Genomic DNA, 13,843 nt, shown 5'->3' with positions numbered 1-13,843 from the left:
CACACCAGTGCCTAGAGAAGGGCTAGGGCAAATACGCAAATTTGTGACTGCCACCTCCCTATTTCCCAGTTTTGGAGTGCAGCGCTTGCACAAGCAGCTGGGGAAGCCCAGGGAACCCTGTTTGACACTCCATGCTGTGCCTGGAACTGTGGCTGTGACCCTGAGCCCAAAGAAGCTGATGTTCTTATCACAGAGATGACATCACATCTACCAGGAACAAAAATTTAGTGGTTGTATGGTCACAGTCTTTTTATACAACTGACAGACTTCATTCAGCTCTTACCAGAAGGGAAATAAAGCCAACAACCTGAACTGATCAAAAAGACAAGTCAATAGCAACAGGAAACTCAAAAAAAAAAAAAAAAAAAAAAAAAAAAAAAAAAAAAAAATATTGTAATCTGCTTCCCTGTCCCTGCCTAATAAAGACTTAGGAATAAACAGGAACACAGCCAAACTGTTTACATTTTGATGTAATTTATTAGCACAAAAATATTCAAATACAACATGGCATCTAAACATGGCTACTCTGTTGTATTTTGTGCATTGTTTTTAACATTTTTCATTCATAAATCATAACTTTATCTTCAACCTCATGTTTAATAACCATTATTTTCTGTTTCAAGTTACAACCAGTTCTACCCCCCATCTGCCTCCTGTGCCAAACCCTAACCTTCCCTAGTTATTTCCCAACACTGCTTTTTAACCCAGACACTGCAGGAAGCTCTCAAGTGGTATTTATTTGTACTCTACATCCAGTTTGCAGAGTGATCGGTGGCACAGAGGCAACCTGACTTTGCTCAGCTCAAGGTTTTCAAATCTTGGATGTGGTCAAAACCCTGATCTAGTCAGAAACGCAAATCCTGAACTAGTGTAATGAGCAGACAGACAATTTCCAATTTTGAGGCAAGAATCAAGTTTGAAAACAAAGTACAGGAGGAAACAATGGTAAAATTCTACTTCTCTTTCTTTCCAGTTATGCAGCTCCCCCCAAACCTAAATGAAGCCTCCTGCACAAGCGCATTGAGCTTACTGCACCCACATCAACAGGAATGACCAGGGCAATAATTAATCTGCAAGTTATTTAGTTACATTGCAAAGTAAGTAAAAACCCGTATAGTTATTTTCAATGGATCTCCAGTTCCCCAAAGACCAAGTAGAACCATAGACATCTGTGGTACAATCAGTCTTCACTGTCCTGGAAACCCAAATCAAGTGTTGTGTTTCAGACAGCTTGTTTTTCCAACAGCAGCTATACATTGGCTTACACCAACTTTTAATATACAATAACTCTCTTCATTTACATTTAAAAATATTTGACAAAGGCTGTATTTCAGTCCAACGTTCAGTTTCTGTTTGTAGAAGAGCAAGTTTGGAGTGAAAAAGCCTCCAGAATAAAAGGCTGTGCATACTCTGGAATCTTCTGTTACCAGAAAGGACACCTAAAGAAAAGAAAGATATTGTATTAATGTTGACTTGCATGTAGTTTCACAAAGGCAACAATGAGAAGGAGTGAGATTCCATACAGACTAGGCACCATTTTAGCACAGGAAAAGTTGCCAGGTGATCTTTGTCATTTTTAAACATTAGCAGGAAAGAGATCTACTTCCTTAAGCATAGTTCTAAGTTATCTAACTCTCAAAATGACACTGAATCATCTTTGTTTGGTTCTTCAGTGTAACTGACCATCACATTCCTTATTTCAAACACTTAAAATGTAAAATCTCTGTCACTACTTATAACAGCAACTTTCCTAGAGCACTGTCTATGGCATTGCCATGGGCTTCCAAAATCTACCAGAGCAGATGCAGTATGTGGTAAGGCTCCTATAAATAACTAACTACACAAGTGAGGTTCTCTTTAGTAGTTCCTTGCTCAGACTATTCCAGAACAGTTTTGCCAGGTTAGCTGAGTGACAAACTCACCATCCAATGTAGCACTGGCACAGGTTCTCATGAGAAGTTGCTTGTTTAATGAGCAGTTCTACTTGTGTGGGTACATCAAGAGTTTCATCATGAGAGAAGTCTCGACCTTGGAAATTAAAGGATGAAAAAAAACCATGAAAGGAATCACAAATCCTGGTCCTAATCCCTTCAAGTACATTATCTGGCAGATCAGGAGTAGTTTCTTATGACATTTAAAAGTGTAAAAGTTTGCAACTAAATGCTGCGAACTATGAAGCCAGGACAGCAGAAATTCAACTTCCACTAACAAGCTAAGACATGCAATATATTAAGTCTTTGTAGTTACAAACACCTCTGTACTTTTCAAATCACACTTATTTGTATCTAAATGCAGGCACAGTACTTAGGTTTTGGATAAAACCAGGAAAATGGCCTCGTCCACTTAATCAGAATATGTTAAATTCAAGGATTAACACAAAATACAAACACTAAGGATAGTGCTGATCCATCAGATTTTATGTTTCTTTTATATAAACATAACTACATGCTCACCAGTGAGCTTATCTCGAACCCTGTTGATGATCTGAATTGCCTTCTTATTTAGAGCTTCTGGCTTCACCAGACCATCTCCTACTAAAAGACAGAGATAGGACACAGAATTAGGACTTCATCTGAACAACAAAAGCATTTATTCTGCGGTTAGATGTGCCCTTTCCAAATACCATTTTGAGAGCAAACCCAGATGCATTTTCTATAGATACAACGGTTTTTGTTGGAGTTGAGAACTCAGGTAATTATATTCCTCATTTATGGTGACAAGAGACTCTATCTGTCCCATCTCATATAATTGCATTTGGATCATGATGAAATTTTCTGATCTAAGTTTCTGGATCAATATAGAAACAACAATGAAACTTACTGAAAGAATGGATGGATTCAGGCACTGTGGTCCCAGTTTTTTTATGGGCTGTCTCACCCAATTCCACACTGTCCAACATTTCTATTGAAAAAATCACAAAAACACAGAAGCATCAATGTGAAGCTGAAAAGCAGCTGAAATATTCTTCTGGAAACATTAGCAAGACTGTTAATCAGCTCATTTGAAAAGCGTATTTGTGACGTCTACCATCTTTTCTACTCACCTACTGACTGACTGGCTGAGTAGGAGTCTGTTCTTGTTCGCGAGCGCTTATTGCCCTTTGTATTTGCTGCAAGAAAACAAGGAATTGGAAAGCATGAACTGGAGTTTCAGTGTTTCAGAGCAAATTTGTCCCCAAACAATACAGACTTGGCTGCCTTTCTCCTTCTCCAGATCTGATGTCACCTGAAAATAATTTCTATCTCCTGATCACTGCTGTAATTTCATATTAAAATCCCTAAAATCGTATGCACACAGAAATACCACATGCAAACTAACAGCTTGATCAGATTGTTAGAAAACACAATGGATTTCAGGCTTCTGGATTTCTTGTATAAATACTCTCTTGCTGTCACTATTTTATCAGAATCACTTACTGTCCATCAATCTCCAATTCAATAAGGGATCGTACACAAAGGCTTCCAGCACAGCCATGACACTGTCCTTGTGTTCACGCAGCACTTCCATCACCGTGTGACAGGTGATTCTGTAATTCCCATCAAGGCCTGTCACCTTTGGAAGAAAAAGAAGTGAATCAACCACTGCTTTGTTCACTCTGCAACTCCAACCGCAACACTCAGGGAGCAGGAAGTGGTTTTGAACTGGAGTTCACTATGCTTTGTTAAGAGAACAAGACAGACGTTAATTACAAACTAAGAAGCTCTTTTCTCCATGAAGATGATCTTTGTGAAGTACCATGCAACTGACTGTGTCTGCCTGATATAAACAGATATTTGAAATGGGGAAACTAAGGAAGGCCTAAGAAATAGGAGGAATTTCTAGTTTATTTTCTAACTAAAAGGTTGCTTTCCACTGTAATGTATTGCAAATATCACCAGAGATATTTTAACTCACAGAAAATTAAGCTGAAATATTAACACCTCTGGTTCTTAAGGAGTGGTAAAGTTTAGCCACAACAAAAAATACCGGAAAAACTGAGAAATGGTTGCCATTTTTCCTAGGAACAGTCCCCTCCAAATCAAAGAGGGGATGCTTACCTCCATAGCATTTGTCAGCATCCTTGTTAATCTAAATGGAATCTTCTCAGGAAACTTTTCTCTTGTCATTGCAACCTAAACACATGATGATGGAGAATAAGTAAATTAATAGGTAACCTACTCTTTATTAAGTACTGGGATCTTTTTGCTACAGTCCTGAAGATTTTATTCCAAATAGGAAATAAAGTCACAACTTTGTTCCTCATTTTTCACAAATTACTGGGAGAAGCCAGATGATTAACTTGCTAAGAAAGGGAAAACTCAAGCATGTGCCCAGCAACACAGACTGCCTATCAGCAGCTTAAATAGCTCCAAGAAATTTCATGGAAGTGATGTTAGCACTGCTTGCTTGTTCCAGTAGTCAGCTAATCACCAAGACATGCCTCTGAGATGAAGTGTCTATTATTTTCATCTTGCCTGTAGGTAAAGGGAAGCTAAAAAGAGAGCCAAAGGGTTTGCCCAGGATCAGACTCCAAGGTCAGTTTGTCCTGGCTTATAGATTAATTTCTGTTCCACCGGAAAATGTGAAATATTACCAAAAATGTCATGTCGAAATACAAAGACTTACCTCAAAACAGTCCCCAAAGTCGATGTGCAGGATCTTTCCACTCAGTCTGTCTAACATCAGATTGGAAGGGTGTCTTTAGTGAAGGAGTAGGAGAAAAAACAGACCATGGGTGACAAGACCATTACAAAAACCCAAAGTAAATCACAGCAGCTCCAGTCTGAAAAGATATTTATCTTCATGAACAAGACAGCCAGTGATAGCTTGCTTGTTCAAGTTCTTCAGTCTCAGGATGAACAGGACCTTCCTGACAGTACATCTGTCACATTACTTTTGTAATTACCTCTCAGGAGTTAGAGATCTTCTCACCTTGGAATATAAATAACCTCCTGGACCAGAACGATCAGTATATTTCTTGGATACAAATGCTTATGAATGTTTTTCAGTTAGGATAAATATTTCTGCTTGTTTTATGCTTTTTCATTTTTTTCAGTATAGAAAAATGTAATGCATTATGCTACACTTGAAGTAGCACAAATTGTTTTACCACCAACAGAGAAGAAAATCAATCCAGACTAGCCAAAAGCAAAACTACAGTGCTGTATTCATGCTTACATCTTCCAATTTTGTTTTAATTCCATTTTCAAAGATTTATAATTTCATGTTAGAGACTTTTAAGTTCAGAAATAAGAGCTCTTGTTACTAAAACATTTAAGGGTTCAGCTGTTTTTGCATTACAAATTTTAAATCTAATATACATTGTCTTCAAAAGTATTTTGGAAGTTATATTGTTAATAAAATGGATGGAGAAAGATTTCCCATTCTGTAAAAGGGCAAAATTAGAACTTGTGGTCGTTGATGTAGTTCCATCTGTATTCATTTCAAAAAGAAAGAAAGCCTTATTTGTACTCAAGATACACAAACTGCATCTCATACCTGCAGTGCTGAGAATAACAGCAGCACAATTAGGACCTGAAAGATGGTATCACTACAACACAGCAGTAACCACAATGGAAGATGTTATCACAAGATCAGATCCAAGGAATGAACTGATAGACCTTCACAGTCTGTGCTTTTAAATAAAAGAAACCTTTATAGCTTTACGTACCTGTCCCCAAGGCCCAAAATGTACCCAACCATTGACATCACAGCCAGTGAACGGGTGTAATTTGTTCTTCTGTCAAACCATACCTACAAGTGGAGACAAAATAGAAAAAGCCAGGCAGGCACGTTGCATGTTTCAGTTTATATTTTAATTTATACATTAACCATTTGCATTTCGCACAAAGCAGAACTGTGATATGCTTAGGTTCAGTAGTGCCCTTGAATTAGATGTCCAAGTCATTAAGAGAATATATTCTGGGGCTTCTGCTTTTCTCTCCCCTGCAGAGTATATGGAGACTGACAGCTCCAGTCTTGTGCTTTGCACTTCACCTGTGTTCTGAGCCTTGTAAGGCCCCTCGTGTGGGGACACATGTGTGGATATGTGTTCTGCAGTGATTTGGCTGGGGTTTAGGATGAATAAACTCCATCTCTCACTCATTCTGCAGAGAAGATAATTACACACACTAATGTTTGCCAGTACTTGTGTTGAACTCACCTCCGAGCTTGGACTTTTCAACCACAGCAGCTTGGCAAGGTCATCCCCAGCTGTGTTATTGACAGCATGTTCAAATACTTCTACTTTCTGCATCAGAGTCAGGTGGTCATAGTCTGGAGCCATCTGTAATTCAGAAGTGACATTCAGCAAATTAAAAAGCCACCTCCAGTAGCCTCTGGTTGTACTGTGAGAAACACAACAATCATAATTAATTTCATATCAAGTTTAAATTATTTGTAGACTGACTAGTATGTTTTGAACACAGTGAGATGATCATACAACAGTGAAGAATTCTTTTTAAATGGGATAGCAAATGATTTAGTATCCACAAAGTCAGTAGCCCACAGCCCTATTTAACCAGAAAACTGCAAAGGTAAGTATTTTTCAAGAACCATTATCCAACTAAGTCTTCCGGGCTGGAAAACACTTTCCTTTTTGGCATGGAATTCCAAATTTTCTAGTAGTGTTCAGTTTCTCCCATCTGTCTAATTTTGGCCCTGCTGCTTAGACACAACGTTTGCAATGCCAGCAGCATGGCGCCTTGTACGAGGCACATCAATCATGCAAAATTCCAAACACATATCAGTCACCAGATGGCAACAACTCGTGGTCACTGCTACAACTGGAAAGGAAAAACAAATAAACATATGGCAAGCTATAACTCTTATCTAATATTTTTTATTTATTTTAACAATCAGAAAAGAGACAGAGGAAGAAGCCTTGCACCATTTTCCTTCATTAAGACACTGGTGTCCTAAAAGAATGTACCAAAACCTCTGCCAGCTTTGCCTCTTACCCTCAGCATGATGCGATGCTCAATGTTGAGCAGGATCTTTTTCTTCTCTCTGTAGTCTCGGATCAGTGCGTGCAGCGTGTCACAGTGGGGCACCCAGCCAATTAAACCTGAATTTGTTGACAGTGGAATAACAGCATATCTCTGGATGCTATAGGAGAAATGGAGAATCACAGCTCGAATTGTTGTTTATTGTGAATTACTAGATTTTGAGATGCTTAAAACAACTACTGTTAAATCTGATTCTGGTCCAAATTGTCTTGTCAATAGTTGCTCTGCTTGTCTTTTCAAACAGAGTTCAAACATCCATTTGCACAGATTGTTGCCAGATAATCTACAGACAAGCTCAAAGTTTATGTGGTTTTCACTGAAAGGCTGCTTTCAGAAGGTACATGTTAGTCACCTACGATGATCTGTTATTTGCACATGATATTTGATGTGTTCTTGCTTGATAGACGCTCTGCAGAATTGCACTCAGTGACTCTTCACCAAGCTATTTAGTGACTATAATAAAAAATCCTCGGCAAAAACCCATTCTCAGGCTCCTAAGGCAGTGCTCAAGGTGTCTTGAAATAGGCGTTGCTTCAAAGACCGTAACAATTTACAAGATAGGACTTCAATTAAATGAAACAAACAATCCCCTCAGATACATTTCCTCCGTGTTTGAATTCTATGAATGCTGTTTTTCTTTTTAATTAACTTAGTTCCAACATTTGCCATTTCTTCACAAACCAACTGCTTCTGCCAAGGTTTACTTGTGAAGCTGCACCCACATAAGGAGTCACATATGCACAAACACTTTCAGTGATTACCCAGAGCACACACCTGAGGTTTTTACGAAGAGAAGTTGGGTCATTTGCTAGCAGAGTGTTGACCAACCCAAAAAGCTGCATCACTCTTTCATCTTGGCGAAGGTCTTCATGACCTTTCAGAAGGAATACAAACTCATGCCCATTGCTTCCTGCAAAAGAATTAGTGCACAAAAGTTTATTCTCATTGAACAAACAGACAAGAGTAAAATACACATGCACCCAAAAACTGGAAAGTGTGGCAGTCAGACTGACTAAGAAAAACCTCACCTGAAAGGAAAGGTTGGAGAGGTTTTACCAGGTAAATATGTAGTTTGACCTGAGAGCAACAACTGTTTAAATACTGGCATAGCTAAGTGAAAACTGCTCTCTCTTACCCATTAATGTCAACTTCCTGGGCCGCTGCTTGGAGGTGATGACTTGCAGTGAGGGTGCGATGGACTGAATCCGTATGATGGGCTGGTTGGGATCGTATGTTCCTGGCACTGCCAATTCCAGATCCCGGCACATTAAGAGTTTTGGTGACACATACTGTAGTTCCAAAGAAGTGAGCTACCAAAACCAAAAGAAATACACCCCCTTAGAATTTCAGTTCAATCTCAAAGAAGCACCTGAAGAGTTCATGCTGTCAAGGGACCTAAAACAGTTGAGGCAGTAACCAATACTTCAGGTACTTACAGGAAGTGCTGCAGGAACACCAAATTTGCAGCAAACCCTATGCAGTTATTTCCAGAATACTGAATTAGTATGTTTTGAATAACCAGAAAACATAAACCGAAGGTTGGTATTGACAACTTGCACTGTAAGACCCACAGAAGAACTGAATCTCCCCCCTCACCTGAGGCAGCTGCTTTGAGATACGTCTGAACACATGATAATAGAGATCCCAAGCCTGAGTTAGGTCTTTGACATTTCCTGATTTCATGTACTTCCTGCACCATTCTTGAGCTTCCATAAGATCTCTGCCATAGGCCTAGGGAGGAAAACAACAGAAGAAAGAATTTTAACAGACTGTAGTGTAACAGGTGGAGACCACTTAACACCTACAAAGAGCATCAGAGTCTCTTTTCAAATTGCACTACAAATACTTGATATCACATTTTTATAGCAGATCAGAATTAAAGATCCAGAAATTCCTGGATCCAAGATCTGCATTGAATTTATCAAACAACATTGCTCGCAAGTAGACTTCATTATAGGAGGCAACTAAATGCTTAGAATCACCCTTTAACAGTAGGCTCACAAGCTCAGTTAATTCTCTGTTATCTGTGCTAGTGCTTACTGTGAGCAAAGCAGAATAATTAACTGCAGAGCAGTCATTGTTTTCCAGTCCCTATCAGGCACCCTGCCAATACAAGACTCCAGGGCAATCTGGACCACCATGGCCCCTTATAGTCACCAAAAGTGACACCGATCTGAAGATAAATGTCAATAATGAACTCTGCAACTAACATAATGAATCCCAAGGGATTCACTTTTTGTGTTAAATGGCAAAGGTTCTTGTAACACAGCTGGGGCAGGTGGCTGTCCTGAAGAACAGCCTCTTGGCTGTTTGCTGATACCTGATTGAAGGATGTCTCCTTTAAAGTCTGAGGCCCACGCTCCATCATTGCATGAAGTGGTTCCAGCACCTCAAACATTCCCTTTACATTTCTTTCTCCAAAATAGAGACGAGATGCTTCTTCCAACCCTTCATGCCACATCTCGTGCCATAGGATGGCCACACGGATTAGCTCTTCACTCACCTGTTTTAGGAGAGAAAAAAAAGATTAAACGCCTAAAGAAATCCCTGGGGCTGCGTCCTGACTTAAAAATGCAAAACTCCTTTCTTCTCTAATGTTATGAGATATTTGTTCCCGGCAGCCAGAGGGAGCCACAAGAACTACCACAGTGATGGCACATTTTTTTCTGCAAGAAGCTTCTTGCAGACCAGGCTTTTCTCACCTTATTTGTTACCTTTGAAATTTTCTATATGCTTGTGTAGCTTGGCCTGAAAGCACTATTTTTCATTTATTCATAAAAATCTTTATCAAATTAATTAAATTACTCTTTCCATGCTATGCTCAGTAAGTTTTGTTTCTATTTTCCATTAAGCAGGAACACCTCTTTATGGAACAAACACTTTTCATGTATTTCTTCTCTAAATTTATTCATAAGGAAATACGAAAACTCAGTAATTCTCAGTGTGAGAATTATTTTAAAATAAAGCATTCTCTGGAAATTACACTAATACTGTAACTTCTACCAGTTGCAAATACCCCAAATTAATTGTACTTGAACAGAATCAACAATGAATAGTCATTTTGTGTTATTATAACTGACATCCATCCATCCAACATAACACACTTAATGCTATACTGAGCACTCACCATCATTGCCTGCTGCACCAGAGTGTTGCTGTGCTCACACATGTTTTTCAAGATCTTATTTGCAGCATTGTGCCGAGCAGTGGTCGTAGATTTAGAAGCCACAGTCAAAGGATAGATCAAAGCCTGCAAGGGACAACAATCAGTAATACTTTAGAACCCCACAGAAGAGCTACATAAATTTAATAATTAGCAAAACATCAATAAACAGCAGCCTTAGGGACAAACAGGAGGAAGCAAGCTTGCTTCTGGAAAGTGATGATAGGAATTTGCTACTGGAAGTCTTCTGATCCAAAAGGCTTTCAAGACTTTAATCCACTGAGTAGCAGAATGAAATTGAGAGCCTCTTTCAAACTAGAAGAACAAAACAGGTTTTAGGATTTTGTGATATTCCACACTGTGGAAAGAAATTTAGATAAAACCTGTGAGGTAGGTTCTTAGTAGTTACTAAAAGACATTTAAGGTGATTTGCACTACCCAGTAGACATTAAATTACATTAGACAAAGAGTTCTTCCCAGGCTGCATGGCTCATTCACCTCTTTCCATTTTTATATGAACAGTGCTGAGGTGAAAGCAGCAGCAGCAACAGAAATTGTTCTCAGCCTCACTGTCATCACTTGCTCTGACTTCCTGTGCAGGCATCTGGATGTGGTGAAATGGAACACAGGAAAGGCCTTGACTGACACCTGTGAAAATTCCTCCTCTAAGCTAATGCTTACCTGGGGATGGTACCGACCAATGTCTGTGAGCAGCTGATGAATGAGACGTCCTACCAGTGGTCGAGGGGTGTCAATTCTGGCAATGAGCTGAGGGATAACCTTAGTAGTAAGGATAAGGAAAATAAACACCCCTGTCATCTCATGTGTTCACTGCACCAGATGTTCTGCCCTCTCCTGGAGACCTCACAGCCCTTAAAGGGGACAGGGAAGCCCGCCACCCATTTTTGAGTTGGTCAGAGGGTAACACAAGGTTCCAAACAGAAATGTGCAACAGCTCAGTGAGATCACAAGTGTTCTGTGCAAAACTGTTACAGGATCCTACTATGGAAAGCTGCATCTTGAAGTATAATGCTTAAATAGGAAATAAAGTATTTATAATTTAATTACAAGAGTCATTCTACAAGGCAATCCTGAAACAGATTGTGAACTACATCAGAGCAGGACAGTGGTATTTTATACTTGATCATCACTAAATCCACATCATCTTTAAGAATTTTCATTCTCATTAATATGTACTAATCTGCATATAAATACAGAAACATTTCTCATTTTTGTGTTCAAGATGCTTATTAAATCAGTAACAGACTGTACTGCACACTGCTCTCAGCACTCACCTACAGAGGATCATTTAGCTAAGGATCATCAAGGATATCATGCAGCAAATCCCCAAACTAGCCCCAGAACTGGGATTTCTCTTTGTGTTATTTACCTGCAGCCAAGTGTCTATTTGGATCGCCTTGACTCCTTCTACCAAAGCCTCATTCACATCAGGCCAGTGACCATAGTCAAACCACAGAGTAAGGACTCTAAAAAAGAGAAATACTTTTGTTAGGAACAAACAAATGAACACACAACCAAAACAAAGCAAAAACCACCAACCAACCAAAAAAAAACAACCCACCAAAAAAACCCCAACCAAACAACAAAAAAAAACCCCAACCAAAACTCATTTACAAGCAACTTCTCTTCCCAGAACCCTCAGAGAGCAGGGATAATCTATCTAACAAAAATTAGCCTGGACTGAAGCATTCACTTAACTCAACCGTAACAAAAAATAGCAAAAATGTGTTCTACCTAATCTGCAACCATGTGCTCTTGTCAGCTGGATTTCATTTACTATGTGCTTTATTATGTACCTTAGAGTGTCTTGTAGGTTGTTTCCTCGAGACAGAGAGATGGATCGAAAGAAACCCTGGACAGCAGGGACTGTGTACATCAAGAGGGTCTTGGATAAATCCTTTTGGAATGAAAATTGCTGCATTAGTTCTATGCAAGCACATCAGCCCACATGAATCCTAAACTCAAGAAGGGGAAAGAGGAAGAAATATGTGGAAATATAGATGTAATCCCCATTGTAGCTGACATCTGCTCATACTCTTCATAGGACATGTTGCTCCTAGAATTTAATGTTTTGCTTGACTACACAAAGGTCTTTCAGCCTGGCAGGGTAAACGCTGTGAAATGGTTTTATACTTCAGTTTGTTTGCAAAGCTATGGACAGCAAAGCAGCCTAAAAACAACCACCTTACTATAACTGGTAAATGAAAGAGATTCCTCACAGTCTTCTGTGAAGGGCTTAAGTAGCAGTACTTGTTAATGCACTGTATCACCTATGACAGCCACCTCAGCCTCTGCTTTAGGCCACAGCTAATAATCATTTGCATTAATTTAGCCCATAAAATTTTCCTGTGTTTAAGCAGTAAGTACCAATCTCTCAACATGAAGAGGGAGGAAGGAGGTTACCTCAGTGACTTTTTTCTGCACTGGGGATGGGATGGGGCTGTTCTCAGTGCTCTCTGCATCGCTCTCACTGTTGCTGCCCTCAGCGTTAGCACTGGTGACACTGGCTCCGCTCGCGTGACGGAGTTTCTTCTTCTCATCTCTGGCTTGGTTTTGATGTTTATAGTGAAGCACTGCTTCAAAGTTCATCACTGCCCAGGCATGCCAGGCCTGCCAACAGGAGAGAACAGAAGTCAGAAGGAAGATGACTCCTTTCTGCAACATGCACTTTCTAACTGTTAGATACAATCCAACCTTTCTGTGTTTGCAAACAACAGCAGTAAGTAATACCCTGCCGACAACACAATGCTTTGATTTCTCTAATTGCTTGTAATTTGAACTGTCTCATTATCTTAAATAACATCATGTTGAGTTCTTGGCCAGGAACTCCCTGTTGAATATTAAAGCAAATGAGCTTGGTACCAAAAATTAAATTATGTTTGCATATACCTTAATTTTTCAAAGGCTAAAATGAAAATTAGTATGTTAGGACTTGGGGATGTGTAATGGGAAAAAATGCAGGAGATGGCTGCCCCAGAGAAAATCTGGCACCAAATATTAATTGAAATATCACAACCCTGAAATCAAGGGCTCTTTGGAGAATTAACAGGGCTACTTTCCTTGTTCAAGTTTACTGACTGAGAACAAGTTAAATTTCTCCATTTTCTTTCTCCTTCATTGCTAACTGACAGGAGAGAGTCTCAAAAGCAAGAACAGAAACTGAACTGTGGCCTAGTTTTACCAACCAGATAAAATTCTAAACAAGAATCTCATGGTTGCCTCGGGCCACTTTCTCTGTTTTTTGGTTCTGTTTTGTTTTTTTTTAATCCTACTGGCAGTAACAAGGCAGACAGTTATAGGAGATCTTCCAATTAACATATTCCTTTCCTGTAGTATGGGATTTGATCAAATTTATCTGGCAACTTTTCTGTAATGACCTTGTACCAGTTGCGATCATGCTCCGTTGCAGCACTGTAGTATTGCAAGACTTTGGGGATGGTGCTCTCGTTGATGCCTTGCAGGTTCAGCTGCCACTCACCCAATTTCAGGAAACACCTGGTTAAGCAAAGGGATTATTGATTCAAAACCTAAAATGAAAACAAAACCTCTGGACTAAAAGGCAAACTTGTTATCTGGATCTAAAAGACATTCCATGTGGTGAATCCAGTCAGGAAGCTTCTCCTGCAGGCTGGATGCAAGGTTCAAAATATCTCCATCTTGCTTGTAGTGTGGA

The 13,843-nt window shown here is 39.4% G+C and overlaps 1 protein-coding gene across 2 annotated transcripts in view; it reads right to left on the bottom strand.

Annotated features, from left to right (window-relative positions):
• Positions 1-457: 457 nt before the first annotated feature.
• Positions 458-13,843, bottom strand: part of MTOR (mechanistic target of rapamycin kinase) — a 64,565-nt gene continuing 51,179 nt past the window's right edge. For both annotated transcript variants that reach the window (XM_048326209.1, XM_048326210.1), the window contains 21 exons: positions 13,548-13,665; positions 12,574-12,780; positions 11,967-12,067; positions 11,540-11,636; positions 10,831-10,929; positions 10,114-10,236; positions 9,307-9,489; positions 8,583-8,717; positions 8,122-8,296; positions 7,761-7,896; positions 6,939-7,086; positions 6,143-6,265; positions 5,651-5,733; positions 4,606-4,678; positions 4,038-4,112; positions 3,417-3,552; positions 3,044-3,109; positions 2,821-2,901; positions 2,454-2,534; positions 1,923-2,028; positions 458-1,439 (listed from right to left, as the gene is read on the bottom strand). In XM_048326209.1, coding sequence (XP_048182166.1) covers positions 1,424-1,439; positions 1,923-2,028; positions 2,454-2,534; positions 2,821-2,901; positions 3,044-3,109; positions 3,417-3,552; positions 4,038-4,112; positions 4,606-4,678; positions 5,651-5,733; positions 6,143-6,265; positions 6,939-7,086; positions 7,761-7,896; positions 8,122-8,296; positions 8,583-8,717; positions 9,307-9,489; positions 10,114-10,236; positions 10,831-10,929; positions 11,540-11,636; positions 11,967-12,067; positions 12,574-12,780; positions 13,548-13,665 — 2,362 coding nt within the window. In that variant the 3' untranslated portion in view covers positions 458-1,423. The remainder of the gene's footprint in view (positions 1,440-1,922; positions 2,029-2,453; positions 2,535-2,820; positions 2,902-3,043; positions 3,110-3,416; positions 3,553-4,037; positions 4,113-4,605; positions 4,679-5,650; positions 5,734-6,142; positions 6,266-6,938; positions 7,087-7,760; positions 7,897-8,121; positions 8,297-8,582; positions 8,718-9,306; positions 9,490-10,113; positions 10,237-10,830; positions 10,930-11,539; positions 11,637-11,966; positions 12,068-12,573; positions 12,781-13,547; positions 13,666-13,843) is intronic.

The sequence above is a fragment of the Corvus hawaiiensis genome, chromosome 22, assembly GCF_020740725.1.
Source record: "Corvus hawaiiensis isolate bCorHaw1 chromosome 22, bCorHaw1.pri.cur, whole genome shotgun sequence".
In the NCBI taxonomy this organism is placed as follows: domain Eukaryota; kingdom Metazoa; phylum Chordata; class Aves; order Passeriformes; family Corvidae; genus Corvus; species Corvus hawaiiensis.
Note: the sequence above shows the minus strand (reverse complement) of the source record. Positions and strands in the feature narration are given on the sequence as shown.